The sequence below is a fragment of the Dermacentor variabilis genome, chromosome 2 (assembly GCF_050947875.1).
Source record: "Dermacentor variabilis isolate Ectoservices chromosome 2, ASM5094787v1, whole genome shotgun sequence".
Lineage (NCBI taxonomy): Eukaryota > Metazoa > Arthropoda > Arachnida > Ixodida > Ixodidae > Dermacentor > Dermacentor variabilis.
In genome coordinates this window covers 96,014,764-96,032,864 of record NC_134569.1, presented here as the reverse complement: position 1 = coordinate 96,032,864, position 18,101 = coordinate 96,014,764, and the positions used below count along the sequence as shown (strand labels likewise).

The 18,101-nt window shown below is 43.6% G+C and overlaps 1 protein-coding gene across 13 annotated transcripts in view; it reads left to right on the top strand.

Moving 5' to 3' along the window:
• Window positions 1-18,101, top strand: part of LOC142572341 (E3 SUMO-protein ligase PIAS2-like) — a 152,428-nt gene that overhangs the window by 121,316 nt on the left and 13,011 nt on the right. For 12 of the 13 annotated variants that reach the window (XM_075681378.1, XM_075681376.1, XM_075681382.1 and 9 more), the window contains one exon: window positions 12,538-12,701. In XM_075681378.1, coding sequence (XP_075537493.1) covers window positions 12,538-12,701 — 164 coding nt within the window. Of the gene's footprint in view, window positions 1-12,537; window positions 12,702-16,001; window positions 16,025-18,101 lie in introns of those variants that run through there. The other variant, XM_075681387.1, reaches the window with a different exon arrangement.

Genomic DNA, 18,101 nt, shown 5'->3' with positions numbered 1-18,101 from the left:
TGCATGCACCTCGTGTGGATGCCCTGCTTACGATGGAGCGCGAAGCGGTGTCATCAGTGTCATTGCGCTTGCCACGCACATGCCCTGCTTACAATGGATCGCGAAGCGGTGCCATCGGTGTCATTACGCTTTGCAAGCACATAGCCCCAGTGACAGCGAGGCTTCCGCAGTGTGCCATGTCACTGACGCAGGGAGAGAACACGGACAACGCTGGTCTGCGAGTGCCTACGCACGCATTAAGGCAACCCTTGCATCCTTCGAGCCGGCAGCGCGGTTCTTGCCGCCACAGCCGTATTCTTTCCTCCTACCTTAGTTTCATCCTGCTGCTTGTTCTAACGTTGCTGCTCCTTGCTTGTTTCTGGCGGCTCCGGCTGCGTGCCGGCAGTGCCACTCTTTGGTTGCAGAAGTGTCTGCACTTCATTTCGTTAACCTTACACCAGGTGACACTATTAGAAGAAAAGGAACTGTCGCTTTCTTTGTCTTGTGAGTAGTGGTGTCTCTTTGTCACTTCTCTTCATCATCATGTCATTCGCTTCTCGTTTTTGACATTGTGTGTGCTTGCGAGTTGGCTGCTGTGCATACGCATCCAGTCACATTCTTCAGGGCCTGCCCGATCTCGCCGAAGCTTGTGTTCACTGCGTGCAAATGGAGCAGCCCTGGACAACTGCGCCGTCACTACCGAAGAGCTGTCGAATGAGGCGCTAGTGGAAAGTGTCCGACATCACAGTGACGACGACGAATCTTCGGAGCTCGATTTACCACGTACTTTGCCTTCTGTGAAGAGATTTCTGCAGGCCATTGACATTTTGCACTGTGTTGCAGGCTCGCTAGACGACAATGGAGTAGCGTTGTGTTCCTTGACGTCTTACGAGCATTGCCGTCTCACACGAACAAGCAACAAAGCAAGATAAGCTTTTTGTTGCTGAATAAGTGTGGGGTGAAGTCTACCTCCAGTTCCACTTTGTTGATTTTGCACTTTTATTTTTCACACCGAAACTGCATATAGCGCAACCTCTTTGTAACAAGAATTTTCGAGCATTTGTCAATTTCGTTATATCCAGGTTTAACTGTAGACTTGATTTTTGGAAGAGCCATTTAAGGGCCCCTCACCAGGCCCCATATCAAATTTTGGTTATACGCTGGAAATTATTACGTATCCTCTAGGGAGCATTCTGCCGCAAAAATTTTTCAGATCAGCTCATTAAAGGGACACTAAAGGTTACTATTAAGTGAACGTGGACGGTTGGAATACCATCCCAGAAACCTTGAAACGCTTGTTTCGGGCCAAGGAAAGACTTATTTTAAGAGAAAATGCGTTCTGAAGCGTCCGCGTACTTCTAGCGCAGTTCAAATCGCCCGCCTTCCGATCGAGGAGTACTGACATCATGGTCTCATAGCGACGTTGCGCCATCGGTGAGTAGAACCAACGTTCTTAAGAACGTTGAGTAGAACGGCGTCCGCAGACGGCGCTACGGCTTTTCTGCGCAAAACGCAAACGCGCAGCCAGAAACAGAGCCAAGACAGAGCCGACAGCAGAGCGAAAGCGGGAGTATGGGGGCTAGCGGAAGGAGAAACGCGCGACCATAAGCTGGTACTTTATTCTATGACGCAAACTTCGACGCTCGTCAACGACAGATTGGCTCGCGATGCTGAGCTCAACTTCAGCGATTTGAGCACTGACGAGTGCGACCTGCTGCTGAGGGCTCGCGCTGCTGGCGTCGTTGCGTACTACGACGGCGGCCTCGACACCGGCTCTCTGGTGCGGGAAAGCAACGAGGGCTTCCCACGACATCACAAGGACGTAGCATTATCACTGCTTGTTCGAAAGTTTCGCCAGCCAGCAGAACCCGCACAGCACGACGCGATAACGAAACTACTGAAACTCCAAAGCGTGCGCGGCGCAGAGTCGAGCGAAAACTAAACCTTTCGACCACCCATACTACTGAAGGGTAACGTCAAAATGTTATTTTTTCTTTGAATCGAATAGACGCAGACAATTAATATTTTATTCCGTCTTATAATCGAATGAAATGATATTTTTAATACGAGTAGTGGAGTATTAGTAACACAAATTATGAGGAGTGCTTTCATCCTCGGGCTAGTACCAGAATGTCGCTGGGGGGTCTCAAATCGTGTCATGCATTTACCTCAATTTCTCGGTTACTAAAGTTCTGTTTGCAATTAGATTGACGCCTTAGACGTTCTAGAACATTGCTCTACCACATTAACTTGACTTTCTGGTAACCTTTAGTGTCCCTTTAATAGCCGAGATAGAAATACTTGAGTGCCGCGAACCCATGATTTCAGCAGGCGGGCTCCACTGCCAAGCAAGACGCTCTCTCCACTCGCCCCGTCTAGCCTACGCAAGCGAAATTCCTTCCTTGCATTCCCCCATACCGGACCTCGAGGATCGCTTGATGCATACGTCACAGACCCCGCATTCTTCTTCCTTTCTTTTCCCTCCTCACTTTCTTTTCTGTGCTACACACTTCCGCCGAAGGAGTCATGCACGAGCTCTTGTCTCATTCGCGCAGCGGACGATTGAGCACACTGTGCACAAGGAAACATGACTAATGGTATAATTCAGTTCTACACGAATACTGAGGCAGAACAAGCGGATCACAGAGAGTAATCACACGCTGGAACATGGTATAAAATGGCATAGTTTCGGTACTCGCGCATGTGACTGCACGACTGTGGGAACAACGTCTGCCAGATTTCATTGACTTTTGGTAGGTAGTGTCATTTTTTGTACTGTAAGAGCATTGTGAAAGTTTGATTAGTTGTTCCGTCAAAAGCTACTTTGGCACACTTTATTAAATGCACTGGGTCTTTATGATAGCAAAACCCAATGCAGGTCCTCAAACGTATCGTATACAAGGTGTGGCAGAAGAATCAAAACAAAATTTGTTTTATTTTTACACATCGCTGTTATCCCTTCAAAGTAGTTTCCTTGGGCAACTGTACATAGGCGGAGGCGTTGTTTACAATCATTGTAACAATGCTGGAAAGCTTCAACTGGAATTGCCTTCAGCTCCTTGGTTACATCCCTAGGATGTTTTCGACACTGGAATTCCTTCTTTTTTTAAATCAAAAACTGAATGAAGTAGATACGGCCATTTGACCGGGATCCTTGTCATGGTGGAGCATCCAAGTGGCCGAAATGTCTGGTCTGATTCAAAGCACCCTCTGTCTGAGCCTTTCAAGGATTTCAAGGACTTTTCTGGCTTTTCATGAGATGGAGACAGTCACTAGTTCCAATTGGGGGTTTTGTCCTACATTTATTATAGTTCATCTCATTTATAGAGGAATATACATTGTCTTTGTCATTTTATTTGAAACAAAGTCATGCATAAAGGATCTCTTTCTATCAAAAAGCTTTATGAAATACACCATATATAAATTCTTTTTTATTTACCTAAATTTACTGAAACATTGCTCACTGTTTTATTGACTAAATACAAAAGATTGTCATCTTTGTCAACAGGAAAAGAGGGAGAGGAAGAAATAACTTTCAATTTTGATTTGATCCTTGTTCCCTTTCATATGTGCTGCTGAATTTGAAGTTTTTTAGCCAGAAAAAAAAAGACAATATGCTGAAATAGAGGTACAATACCATCATATGTGTTTTGAGGACAAGCAAACCACTCTGACATTCACAAGAGCCCAGCATACCTTATAACGAACATGTTTGTTCATTTTCTTGCACCCCTACTAAAATGCACTGTGCCGTATATACTCGAATTTAATGCACACTTTTTTTCCGATAAAATGGGTCCAAAAGTTGCGTGCACATTAGAATCGAGTACGACTCTAAGTCTGCGTTACCATATCGGCATTTCAAAATGGCCACCTCGTAAATGCTTCGAGCCTAGCTGCCGTAGCTTTCTCCATGTGCTGTAGTACGTGTGCTTAGGCAATGCTTCCTTTGGCCTAAGTTAGTGCACCATCCGTCTTCCCGTTTTTTGCGTTTGCTCTATCAGCATGGAAGTGCCGACTGCAAAGACATGCCGAGTTCATCACGATGCCGCAATTGAAAGGAAAGCGATCACGTGTGCGGAGATGATGGAAATCTGGCCACATCACGGGCATTCTGAGTTCCCGAAACTTGTGTGCGGGACTGGCAAAAACAGGAGAGACATTCTACAATGCCTCCGGCTTCTACATAGTACGGCGTGGCCACGCTGCCACTATCTTGAAAGCAGTGGAGACAAGATCCTACGCATCTAGGCGCACCGTGCTATGTTCTCATTGCTTAGTACGCGTTGAAGCAAGAGGCCGCACAAAGGTCAATTTCCTTGCTCCTGCTACCGCACTTCCTCACTCCAGCATTTAGAGAGTTTCTGCAGTCAATGAGTAAGACTTGTTCATGCTTGCATGCGCGTGACACCATGCTTGTTAATTTAGTTAGTAAGCGAATGTTTAAAAATTTATACGGCCCATAAAACTATTATCCGCACTTATCACATAGCTGTCTACTAATTTGCTGTCGTAATCTATGCTTCGCCTCGCACGAAACAGCTTTCTTTAATTTATCACAACTTTAGTGCATTGGTAGTAAATCTTTTTTTCCAAGTGAGAGAAAGTTTTATTTCTGAAAGAATGAGGTCCACAGTACTGTAAAGGACTTTCTTTCTTTAGGTCATGAAAAATGGGTGTGCGTTACAATTGAGGGCGCATTAGAATTGAGTAAATATGGTATATGAACTATCATACCTTCATGATTATTGCATTGTTTTCTAAAGCTTGCATATAAAATTCAGATTTCAGAAGCAAATACTAAAGATGGTAAAATATTGTTAGGCAAGCGTGCACAGCATTCCCTGCTGTATTCACTACTACTCCAATTTTGCTGATAATTAAATCAATAAGAATATCCTTGCAGCTGACAAAAATCTACAGTGCAGTCATTCTGGCAAGGCCCTCTATAGAAAAATGGCCTAAGTAAAACAGTATGTCTTTTTCCTTTTTTTTTTAAGAAATAAATATGTTGCTCTACTTTTGAAAGTGTACTGGGCCCTAATGGGTAATTTATTTCAACATACCTGGAGCACCACCACCTACATACAGCAGCAACCACAATTTTGGCCCCATTACAGTGTCTCACTTAATTTTTTTCGCATGATTTGTGTGCACAATCATGCAAGCTTGGCAGCTGCAGACAAATTTTCTTTCGCTCGAGTGGCTCTCGCGATCATATGGTATGGCAATTTCTGGGTTGTTCTGATACAGTTCAGTCTCTGTGAACCGATTCTTTATGACTTGCCACATACCATGATTCATAGTCCCCAACTCCACCTAAATAGCATTGGTTCCATGCAATGCAGTCTGAAAATGCTAGCATTGTGAGTAAAGGCAGCATGTGCCATCTGCACTTCACTGCGTTACAGTCGACAGCCCTCAGGCTGCACTGCAGGTGAACTCAAAGCATGCCAGGGCCTGAACAAACAAAAAACTTACTGAAGCAGCAATGCTGAGAAAAAGTCAGTAAATTGAAATGTTTCTTGTTACCAGCACTAAAATAATAAGAATAACAATGTCTTCCTTGAAACTTTTTCTTCTCTTTCTTCATTTTTTTTAAGAGAAATTATTTGAGCATATTCACAGTACTTTCCGTCTTGAAACAATTGACTTGCAACTGTTAGCCTTGTTGTGGCTAATGAGATCATGAGCTCCTTTCCACTTCATTATACATACCAAGTGCATCATTTGTTTGTGTCTTTGCTGTCTTTCATCGATACAATTACGACAGGTGTTGAGAAGTACTGCAAGGAAGAGGAGTGTGTGAGCGTGGACGTCTGTGACAGAGATGTTTTCTAACCTGTTCATTGCTACATGCTGGTGCATCTGAACACGTAGGAACAAAAGGATGGAGCCAGCATTGCCAGCAGCCGTGGGAAAACGTCATAAATACTTCCACTCCACTCTTGTGATGCAGGCCAGTCTAGCTGTCGCTTCAGAGCAGAGTGCCTGTTGGCTGCCTACCCACAGAACAAAGTCCAGAGAATTGTTGAAAGCAGTCAGGATCTTGAGTAGTCATACAATATTTAGCGCCTTTTGCTGAACTGTAGTATTTTTCAAATTTAAAGGTTGGCTGATGTGCATGAGCTCAAACCCATGAAAATTGAGTACAACTTCTGCACTCAACTCGCTCACAGGAAGGTTGAATAGACCCACAGTTCCTGTGTGCAAAACTGAAGTTTGAAAGTTTCATTTATGAATCTTTCAAGTAAAACTAACCAAAAGGAAAGCCTTTCATTGCTGGCATGTTTACATGCCACCAATGAAAGCTTGCTGTGTTCATTGGCATGTAAGCAGGCAGCCAGGTCAGCACCATTGATAATCTAGTGCTGCTTTTCTACACACAAAGCTTTCTTGAAAGTGGCAAACTCCACCAGATGCTACTATGTTGCAGCCAGTTTCAGTCTCCATGTCAGAACCATGAAAAATATTGTTGTCTTGGGCTAATTGTCAGTAACAACGCAATGCCAAAATGTAAGTCGTGAATCTAATTCTTTATTGTACGAGCTTAAAGTGAAACAGTAGCAGTGAGCACAGTCTGTCATAGGTCACCTGTGGGTCAACTTTATCTATGTACGACTCATTGTACATTCCAGCATAATCTCTGGTTCTCGCATGTGTTCCAGAATGTGAACCACCATTTGATGTGTGCACGCAATCTGATTAGACTGGATTCTTTCGCTATAGAATCGGCAGCTACATTTGAGGAAGTTCTGATATATGAAGGTGCGTCTTGCATCGAGCATTGGCTTTGTAACTGTGTTTAGCCAATAAAAAAAACACCTCGAAAATGATAAACAATGCATCCGTGCCAGTATGACCCTTTATTATTGCCTGCTGCATCTGCTGGGCAAACCCTAATTCTGGGTAATTTGGGAAAAGCACAAGGTCCATGTTGTGGCACCATTATTGACCCAGGTGCCCAAGTCGGGCATTTTCTTCCTGAGCAATTCGCTAGCTGTCAAAGCCAAAGGAAAATTGCAATGCTGCGCAGGTTGCTTTTGTACTCATTTTTACAAAGCTAGTTTTGTTGGCAGCAGGTCAGCCTCTTTCGGAACATTGTAGTGATGTTGCGTTAGGCTTGAGTGGTATCAAACTAATGGTTGCGGAGCCCCTGTTCGTTCAAATTGTAACATCCATATGCATGGTAAAGTGAAGTCTAGGGGTGGTATTTCTAGAAGATCACTTTTGGAGACACCGCTTGTGGGGATTGAGGTATGCTCAAACAAAGCCAAGGTCACTGTTGCAGGACAGTGGCAGTAATGTCACTCGTAAGTACAGATGCATCTGGTGCTAGTCACACAAAATGCCGCAAAAGTGAAAGTCCCAGAAAGCCAGAGAACGCCATCCCAGGTATCCCGGCTAGATGCTAGCAGAGTGGTGACCGTTGGTCAAACTGCTTGAAAGACAACCATAAGAGGCTTTCAAAGTAGAGAGCATGCCTTAGCTAAAAAGACACCTTAAAATTGCAGTGTTGCCTTTTACTAGGTATTGCTTCAGTGTATGTGAACAGCAGTTAAACAAGACACACAGCGCTCATTTTATATTTGCAGTTACTATGGAAAGCATATGATAGGGTACTTTTGGAAAAGGAATTTGAACCGATCTTATTAACATAAAATGTCTTTGTTGAATAAAAACGCAGATGTGTGGAAACACACTTCTTCTTTTTTTTTTTTTTTTCCTGCATGACAAGGCTTCATTTTTTATCCTCATACTTTATGGTTCTGCATGTTTCTTCCAGCATAGCAAGAATTGTTCTTTTTTTTTAATTAAGTATTGCTCGAAACAAAGGGGCTGCTGCAATGTTCACGGCATGATAAGCAGCATCATCATGGGCTAGTAAGTGCTACTGCTAGAAAGAGTCTGCTTGTGCTTCAATTTGTGAACTCCCATTGATGCATGAAGCAAAATTATTGGCTTTCTACCTCTTCTGCTTAATTCACTCATTATATCCGGACCTATTTTGAGGTTATTTAGATCAAGATCCCCAGGTCAAAATTAATCCAGGGTCTCTCACTATAGCGTGCTTCATAATGAGATCATGGTTTTGGCATGTGAAACCAATTAAATTTCGATTTATTTAGATCGTAATATCCGCAGACTCTGAGGCATTGAATAGCATAAAACTTTTGCCGCAACTGGTAAGGTGCAAGGCCTTCTGTAGTAGGTATTTCATGGCACGTTTACAGCAGCACTTCCTTACAGCCTTTTAATGTGTCCTTTGTTTCCCCTTGCAAGAGGCACAAGCTGGCATCTTGGACCGGCATGTCCAAAGTTGTAGTCTTTCATGCAACAGATACAAAGCTAGGGCAAGCCGGTGTGGTTGCATATTGAGAAGTGAAGCAAAGTAGGACAAGGAACTGATGAAAGGAAACTCTTATGCACAACTGATGTTCTTGTTGGCAAAACGAGTACATATGTTCACTGTAAAAGTTTTATACCAGCTGCATTTGTTGCATTAAATTTTGGAAATTGCCTGTGGCAAATAGCACAATTCTCACCCTTAAGTAAAATTACTCGACAAAGTGGCTATTGCATCTACGAGAAGTCAAAATTCCTAATTGCAAAATTACCAGAATTACACAAATTAACTTTTTAATTAATTAATGGCACATATTTGAATTTACAAATTGTAGCCAGTGAGCTTGCCAGGCATATCTACATGGAACGAATTCTCAGGACTACATCAATTTTGAGGTATTAATTTTCAAAGTGACTGACTAAATGCATTGAAATTCCAGTTATTCTTGTGGTTCAATGCATAAAATATTGTTGTCTTAAATAAAGTAAGTTGAACAACAGTGCATTTTTACTGCAAGTTTGAGTAATTTAGATGAAGGGTTAGAATTGTACCATCTGCAGCAGGAAGTTCTTTAAAATTTGGTGCAGCTAAAAGAAGAAAAAACACCTTATATTGTATAATTGAAACTGGGGAACAACTTTGATACATCTGGTTTGCAAATGCAAGATGAATTATTCTGAAAACTGGTGAAGCACATTAATTTCAGATTAACTGTCTTAACTATGCCAGTTTCCTTTGAGCAGAGCGGAACGAGTTGTTTTCATGCAGGATAAAATCTCGAGGGTTTTGTTGCTTCGGTGAATCCTTTATTAAGCGTGACGGTGCTTTCAAATGCAACTGCTGCTTGCACGTGCGCATCAGCACTGGTGTTGGTTGATGACCATTGACTTTATTCACGCAACAAGTTCGAACCTTCCTATGGCCACGTGATAAAGAAAGAGCGGAGGTAGCGTTTGTTTTATCCTGAAAAAAAAAAAAAAAAGTCTTCACCACCAACTTACCAGTTCATGGATCACCTACACAATCCGGCTTAAGTTTTAATACCAGGAAAATGGAAAAGGCAGCGATGCTTTTCAAGGCCTTGGAATTTCTGGACTCCGTACCTAAAATTTGTCGTTTTTATGTCACATAAACCACCGTGCGTTTGTGTGACAGTTTTGACTTGCATGCTGGTGTCTAATGCTCTGTTCGAAGGTTAAAATGTGGGATGGGGAATCTTGGAAGTATTTTTCTATGTGCATGAGAACAACCGTGTTAGGTTCTTAAAATTTTCTGTCGCATGAAATAAGGCAGGAAAGACAGCGCACCGCCATTGTGTATGAACACCACAGCAGCAATATCTTGTCAACATCAGGTTCAGACATTACCAAACATGAACTACAAGAAATGCGATAACACTAAAGTTGACAAAGAAGAGATTTATAGCACCCGAATGTCTCGAGACACCAGTCTCTGCACATGCACCTAGTCCAAGCCACAATGGGAAGCAAAGGCTCTCGTGCAGAGGATGGATGCATTGGTGGATCCCTGCTAGCGTGTTGCTTGAGGAGAAAGGGTCCTTGCCATGTGTATACACTTGCAAGAACCAAAGGGCTAGGTTGCAAGAGCTTAGCACAATCTCTGCCAGTGCTTGCTCCTAACAATTCAGCCCAGCATAGCACCGTCACACACAAGCACTAGGCACCACTCTTTGCAGTAGTGTTCATAAAAGGAGTGATGTAAAGTACATGCATGCTGCAGGTGGACAACACCACAGATGAGCGGAAGTACAAGCTTTTGTTTATGGAGCCACCAAATGAATAGAAAATGTGTGCACTTTGCATTCTCGAGGAGAGGCCTGCTTTCAGCTCGATCTTGGAGCTGTGCCACATACAGATGGGAAAGCCACATTTGATTTCCATCAAAAACGTTCTCGTGGAAATGGGTCACTGGGCCATACTGGATCTGCCAAGGTGGAGCAAATGCCGGCACAGAGATGACAGGGCCCACCACAATCTCCACTCTGGATTTTTTTTTTTTTTTCTGCATGACATCATTGAACATATGGTGCTTTTAACAGCTGCTTCTCTTTCTACATGAATAGAAAAGTGAGCTCTGTTGGTTTTGCCCTTGCTGGGCTAGCTGCACACTGGACATGTTTATCTGCCTCTGAATTAAAAAAAAAAAAGAAAACATTAGATGAACCATTTTCGTTAAAGGGACCCTGAAACTATTTTGTCGATTTTCTACAAACCTACTGAGTCATTAGAGTAGGTCCTTCTAATCATTAAGTGCTCTGCGTAAAGTGTGCATTTTGTTATAAGGTTTTAAATATGTACATTGCTGCCGATTGCAGCACACTGCTTGGCGGAATTTTCAGCCGCCCCTACCTGTATGATGTAAATCACCCAATTGACATCATGTGGGCGAGATATCCGATTGGCTGCCCAGTGCGCGTCGTCTATAATTTTTCCACCTTTATGGTGAACAAGTGACGTTCGTAATAGTTTGAATGTTAGTTCATTTGTTTCCATAAAAAGAAAGTAAGAGAAAATGAATGCATAAGCACAATTTCTCACTACACTTAAGCAATCCGTTGTCTGCTTGTGTTACAACGTGCTCCATTTTGACGAGAGCTCCGTGGTCAGAGACGGTCTCAGTCTTTTTGCGAGCGCTATGATTTGACTTTGTTGCGTTGTGTGCTGCAAACGTAGCGACTGGCAATATGTCAAGCTGCGACATCGTCTCCCTCTTCAAGGCAGGAGATGAGGGGACTGGCTGCAGCGCATCATACTGCCGCTATCCGATCGGCGCCAGGATTTGCTCGTTTGTGGCCTTCACTTTACACCAGAAGATTACTAACACAGTAGTGTTTCGCGAGTCCGGTATCAGGGTAAACGCAAGGGGACAGGGCCTGGCTGTGTTCCCTTGCGTGTCATTTCGCAGGATGAGCAGAAGCACAAATTTAAACGGTCTGCACAGTGCAGCCACCTGGTGGCAGAGAGCTCAATCACACAAAGTAGCAGTAACAAAATGTATTCTTCTTTGCTGCCGGTGTAAATTTTTTGCAGGAGTGTAATCGTTAACACGTTTTGTAAATGTTTAAATTTTTTTGCGCTTGGTTAGAGCAATATTAGCTCTTTGTTTGGCAGGTTAAGCTCTGCGCCAACGAATGGGTGGATCGTGGAGACCGATCCGGCAGCTCATGTACGTCTATTCTAAAGTTGCTTCATCAGCTTGAGTTTATGCCTCCACCATTCCGTCGAAACGCCTGCTAGTCCGTGGTTACCGGAATAACAGACACATGCGGTGCTGCGACAGAATGCTTGCCACACACGCTGCTTCAATAGCTCTCGCTTGGGGTTGACTGCCAAGCAGATCGCAGAGAGTTTGGAGAGGCTTCGCGCGCGCACGCTCCTAGAGAACCGGAAGTCGACGAAATGACATGCCATCATGACGCAGAGCCAACGAAGACGGAGCTTAGCCCCTATCACTCGACGAACGAGTTGAGAAAATGCATGACTATGGAGGAGGGTCACTTGTAATCACCCGTAGCTCTCTTAATATGAGACATTTCACACAAATTGTAATGCGAATGAATAACTTTAGCTGTACCCTATGCATCTACAAAATTTGTCCGAACCGTTTCAGGGGCCCTTTAACGAACACAATAACTTAAACCAGTGTGTACGTGGCTGGCACGTAGTAATCGAATAATGTGAACCACATATCAACAGCCCAGTTGAGTCTAGCGTTGACAGTGAATAAGATGAAAGAAAAAACAGAACATATGAGATTGTTGTAAGTGCTGCCAAGTCGTAATTGAATTACATGAACCACATGCCAACAGCCCATTTGAATTCTGCGTTGGCAGTTGAACAAAGGACGAAAGATAAAGAGCATAAGAGATTGTTGACGACTTCAGTATATGAAGTAATGTAGTCAGTATCGCTGAAACGTAATTAAAGTTTCACCCAACTTGGAAAAAAAAACATGCAGTCAGTGAATGTTCATTAACGAATTTGGGGAAAGCACTAATCAAGTCATTTAGTTCAAACGTTGACATCTAATCAAGCCGCTTTTAAAGAGTAGTAAAAGCCAAGTTGAGAGGAAGGCGTCATCAGTTAACAGCTGTTTGTTGTGCCAGCAAAGAATTGCCCATGACTCAAATTTTTTTGTGCTCGGCATTTCACATATTTGTGCCTTGCCTTTTGCCCTCTTTACTGTTGTAGATCACACGAGTCGTCAAGCTCTGGCCTGCCTCCTTCCACTCTGGCCAGCGGCTCACTTTACCCAGGCATGCCTGTGATGGATGCGGGCACTCCTCCCTACTACCCTCCGGTCTCCAGTCCGTACCCAGAGTACTTCACTACATCACATCCCATGTATCACTACAGTAAGTCATCAAGGCTACTCGGAACCCTTATCATCTGCCAATTGAATTTTGTCTCGCTAGGAAAATGTGAAGCATTGCTGATATCATTTGAATATGCTAAACAAGCGCGCTCAGTTACTTTAATGTGAACGAAAAATTTACTGTTGTCAACGGATGAAATGCAAACAGTACAGCAGTAGAGTAAAAGCTCATTAATTCGAATTCCGTGGAAAGCTACAAAAATTCAAATTATACAAAATTCGAACTAATAAAGGTCAAGTCGCTCGGTTAAATTGCACATATAATCCAAAGTGCGTGAGCGTGCACACATGGCTACGTCACATAAGTGAAAACAATGTCTATAGTTAAAGCACTGGCGCAGCCAACATAACTGGACACGGCCAACGCGGTCTGATGTGCCTGACATCTAGATGGCTGTTGCTCCATCCGCGCATTCGTCACACCGACTGTGCCGACCCACAGTGCATGGCGCAGAGAAAAAAAAAAAGGTGCCCATGCCGCTCCGCCAATGGTCGCAGACAGCTGTTCAAAGTCTTCAAAGTGGTGCACAGGTGGTAGATCGTTCTGCGCTTGCTCTCAAGAAAACAGCCAACGGCACACGCGTCTAAGTCTAGAGGAGACGGCATATTGGCTGGCGCAGCACAAGCGGCATAGCGTTACTGGCTGCAAGCAATGCACGCTGAAAACGTCTGGCTATAAATGCTCCTTTGCGCTGCAGGAACAAGAGCTGCACTCGCGAAACGCACCACAACCTGCTGCGACGTTGGTCTCCGTTGTACTTTCATAGCTGCACCGGCTGCACGCTGCCGAGTCCCCATATATGTACAGGTGGCAACCGCACACGTATCCCAGCATCGCTGGGATATGTGTAATAGCCACAAATCTCAAAGGCTATGCTTTTTGGTATTGCAAGCACCGATAAACATCACAGCCGCCGTGTTACGGACATTACCTGATGCCGCTTCTAGGCAGAACACCTCGTAGGGACCTGCCGTGGTAGCTCAGTGGCTATGGTGTTGGGCTGCTGAGCACGAGGTCGCGGGATCGAATCCCGGCCACGGCGGCCGCATTTCGATGGGGGCGAAATGCGAAAACACCAGTGTGCTTAGATTTAGGTGCACGTTAAAGAACCCCAGGTGGTCAAAATTTCCGGAGTCCTCCACTACGGCGTGCCTCATAATCAGAAAGTGGTTTTGGCACGTAAAACCCCAAATATTATTAACACCTCGTAGGGAAAGAGCATAGTCTCCAAGATGTAACAGAAAGATGTAAAGAAAGAAAAAAAAACATGCAGTACCGCATGCGCATTTTTATCTTGAAGGTCTTGAGAGAGGGAGAGAACCAACCTGCAACAGAGTCTTTGGTCATGCCTGGCCAGGCTCAAACACCTCTCTCCAGTCAGGCCTTAAACAAAGGGCTGCGGATGGAAAGAGCAACACTGCGCGGCCTGCATGGTGATGCGAGCGTTGCCAACATGCTCTCGCACACTAGCACTCTCCCCATCCACGATGGCGCGGTGTTTGAATTATCAGTGGTAGTGTGGATTTCAGTGTGAATTAGCGGGATGCGTTACATATTGCTTTCAATACAATGCTTTTAATACAATGTTGGGCGGACTGCGTCTGCTACTTCTAATTATCCGAAATTTCGATTAAACTAGCTGTGAATTAATGAGCTTTTACTGTACAGGATAAAATAGGACACCTTTCAAATTACTAGACAGTAAAGATTCGTACCACTATGTTTGTAGGCACCAAAATGGGTAGACGCCTTGGACTAAGTGCACAAGCCTAAAACTAGCGCCCAAAGTGGTAAAAGTAGGAAGTGTTTTAGTTAAGCCTAGCTTGTTCATACTTGTCTATGGTAGCACATGTTGCACACTTAGAATGTAAGAGAACCAATGTGCTTGCCTTGTGGGGGGAAAAAACTGTTTCTGAAGTGCAGGTCATACATGGCCCTTAAAGCTGTTTTTTGCAAATTATGTGTCTCAAGTTCAGTTGTTTGTTGTGTCAAGTGTGTGTATTGTTTGAATAATTTATATGAAATGTGCTACCATTCTTGTCCAGTTTCGCAAATGCAACTTCGAACAAAAGTTTACAAGCATGGTGCATTTCGCATATTTGCACTAGTCTGCATGTTTATTTGTAACTCTCTACATAATTCAGATATTAAAATTTTCTGAAAGTTTAGTTGCATATCTCTGCACTATAGTGAAACCATTTATTTTACATCGAAGAGCAACCAAAGGTTAGTTACGAATAAATGTAGTTCGAACTAGTGCAGCTGCAGCCCACAATGCAACTGGTGGAGACTTTGCTGTAAAGTTTTGGGTTATTCATTGTGGCATAGAATTTCCTCAATATGAATTGAAATTCTTGGCTTGGGAATGAGAGAGAGAGAGAGAGAGGAGCATTGGAAATTGTGGACAAGCAGTTCGCAATTCATGCCTGTCAAGACCACCATGCACTAAGCTGGCACTGTAAAATCCAAGTGGCTTTGGAAGCTCATTAAAAGCTGATTGAAGCTGTTTATAGAAGATAGCATGGTCACTATCACTTGTTCAAGCTAAGTGATCTTGAAAGCATGTGTGCATGCAAACTGCTGGAACCAGAAAACTGCATTTGGAGCACAGCAAGTGTTATGTTCTGATTCCAATCCCATGGATACTTGATCACTTTTTCGCACTGAATATGTTGCACCTTTTAGCATTGCATGTAACAGAAGGAAGGCTGGCATCGCATACAGAAAAAGACACATTCATTCTTTCAGCCTGTAAAATTGACCCTACTTGAAATGGAAAGTATGACAATAGAATGCTGACTATGTAACTTTGCTGTGCTTCTTCATACACATCACAGCAGTGCCTTTTTTTTTTTTCTTCATTTCTTTTTTGTATTTTAATAATGCAAGTTAGGGCACACATACTTTTTGACAATCTCCCATTTTTGTTCACTGCAAGCAGTTGTGTAAATAAGCCCACTTAAACATACTTGACTGTATTTTTCTTTTCCCCCCCTTTTTTTTTATTAACTTCCAGTGCAGCTTTTTAATTCTGTAGGTCCGTCATTTGCATCCCCCCCCCTTTTTTTTTTGCAAGCAAACTGATGCTTTAAACTGTTAAGGGCAGCAGATAGCTTGGAGGGCTACTCTAGCTGAAGGCTACATCTTTTTTTTTCAGTCTTAGTTTGCATATCACCTTGAAACTTGCCGTATGCTACATCTTGTATGGAACTGTCACTAACTTCACTTTGACGCATGATTAAGTTTCATACAGGACATATTCTCTGTGTTGCCACTCAGAGGTTTAAGCCCTGCTGTACAGCAAGCGAAGACGACCTTTCACAACATTTGGTAATTTCTGCATAGTGTTTGATTTGTTTTGTCTTGTGTTGTTTGGGGTTGAAGCCAGGGTGGTGTCTGTCTTGTTTGTGGTGCACACATGCATACTTGAATTCACTCCTTCACCTTCTCTCTCTCTTTTTTTTCCAATTATTTTCTACAAATGCACATGCAAAGACAGCTTGAAATGGAGTCACGAGAGTTGTGCATATTTCAGGTGTGGAAAGGTTTACACTTTAAAGTGTTACTAAAAATGGCTCGTTTGATGTCAAGAGCAAGTGTGATTTCAAACTTTGTCAGTGTAGCAGCCACCATGGTAAGAGTTTTGCTAGGATAGAAATGCAAAGCTCCCTTTGGGTTGTTGGAGGATATCTTCATCAAATCAGATACCAATTCAGTTTGGGCTTAAAGCCACAAAGGTCACTTGTTAAAGGCAGATTGTGGCCATGGGTGAAGTTGTTTATTGAACAAGTGTTGCAGTGTTACTTCCATTAGTCTAACAGTGTTTAGATTTTCGGTGCCAGACTTTAACATAGGAGAAGTAAATGACTAGTACAGTAGAACCTCGTTCATACGTTGTTGAAAAAAATGCGAGAAAAGACCAGGGTGTCTACCAACCGAAAACCGGGAATTATCAGGGATATTGAGTAGTCTGGAAAAAGTCGGGGAAAACTCGGGGAATTTGGGCCTCTATCAGGGAAAATTAGCGGCAATTTTATTGAAAGGGTTGAAAGTTGCGGTAATGCTGGCTCGAGCAACAGGCAGGAATCGTAGTGAATAGTCTTTGACGCCCTGTCGTCGGCTGGAGGAGTTGCCAGTGTGCACTCAATGACCGACTTTCCGGTTTCCCGATAATTTGGACGGCTTCGCGGCACCGCCACGTACCCCATAGAGTCAACGTATCAGAATGTGTGAAATTTCGGACGCAAGAACTCTTCGCCGTCTGATTTTCCGGACGTTTTGCCCTGACCGTAGGTCCGAAATGGCAATAATCAAAGGCACCACCGCCGCCGTTTTGATTACTTCACCACCTCGAACCGGTACTCTCGCACGCGGATCCGCTGGCAGCCGTTGCCACCACTGCGGCAACGCTAGGCCTAGCTGCTTCGACGTTCGCTATGAAGCTTCTTGCCGTTGGGTGCCGAGTTTTTTATTAAAAGAATTGGCTGCTGTCAGCAATGGCACGGACTCCGCCTTTGGGTTCCTCGCAATTGGCGTGGAAACTTGGAAAACACGGCACGTTGCATAATGCCAGTTCCCAAAAGTTAGCTTCGCCTCTGTACAGAAATGTTACATGGTGAAACATATGCAAAAGTATTGCAGTGAAGCATAACAAGCGTGGGAAGGGGCTATTGCCACGGAAAACAGTATGTATTCCTTAATTTACACACGTGCACCCGGTATTTCCTGTCACAGTACGTGCGCCGATATGCCTAATATGTGTACCAACAGCCCTTCAGAGCGTTTTCGAACGTGCCCGTGGTGGTTTGAGCCCCTAAGGGCAGTAAATGACACGCATTCATTTTTTTTTTTCCAACTGGCCGATTTTTAGAACATTTTCGTGACCCCTAGTGAGTTCTAAAAATCGGCCGTGGACTGTGCAACTGACCAAGAGGCTTCAAATGGTCCTTGGGGCGAACGAGTTGCAGAACGAGGACAAGAACAGAAATGATGTACGCATTGAGGAATAAACGGGAAATGAAGCTTGCTGCCGCCGTTTTGAAGGAGCTTGAGCTCAAAAAACAAAGTTTTGGCTGATGCCGAGATGCAGGTGTCTCTCATCCAAACCAAAATAAACTCGTTAAAGCAGTGAAACACAACACTCAGGCGTCGTGCTTGGGCTGAGAGTATGTCAGGACAGTTGAGGCTGACTTACGAGCGGTTGAGAGAGAATCTCAATTGTGACAGAGTTCGGGCGTCATACCACTGAGCTTGCTATCAGTTGATAGAAATAACTCATATTCGAATATATTTGCTTCTATGTGCATCTCCTTTTTATTCGTATTTGTGAATGTCCGACTTCATTTGCAATTTTTTTCGAAGACTACTTTATTTGCTGTG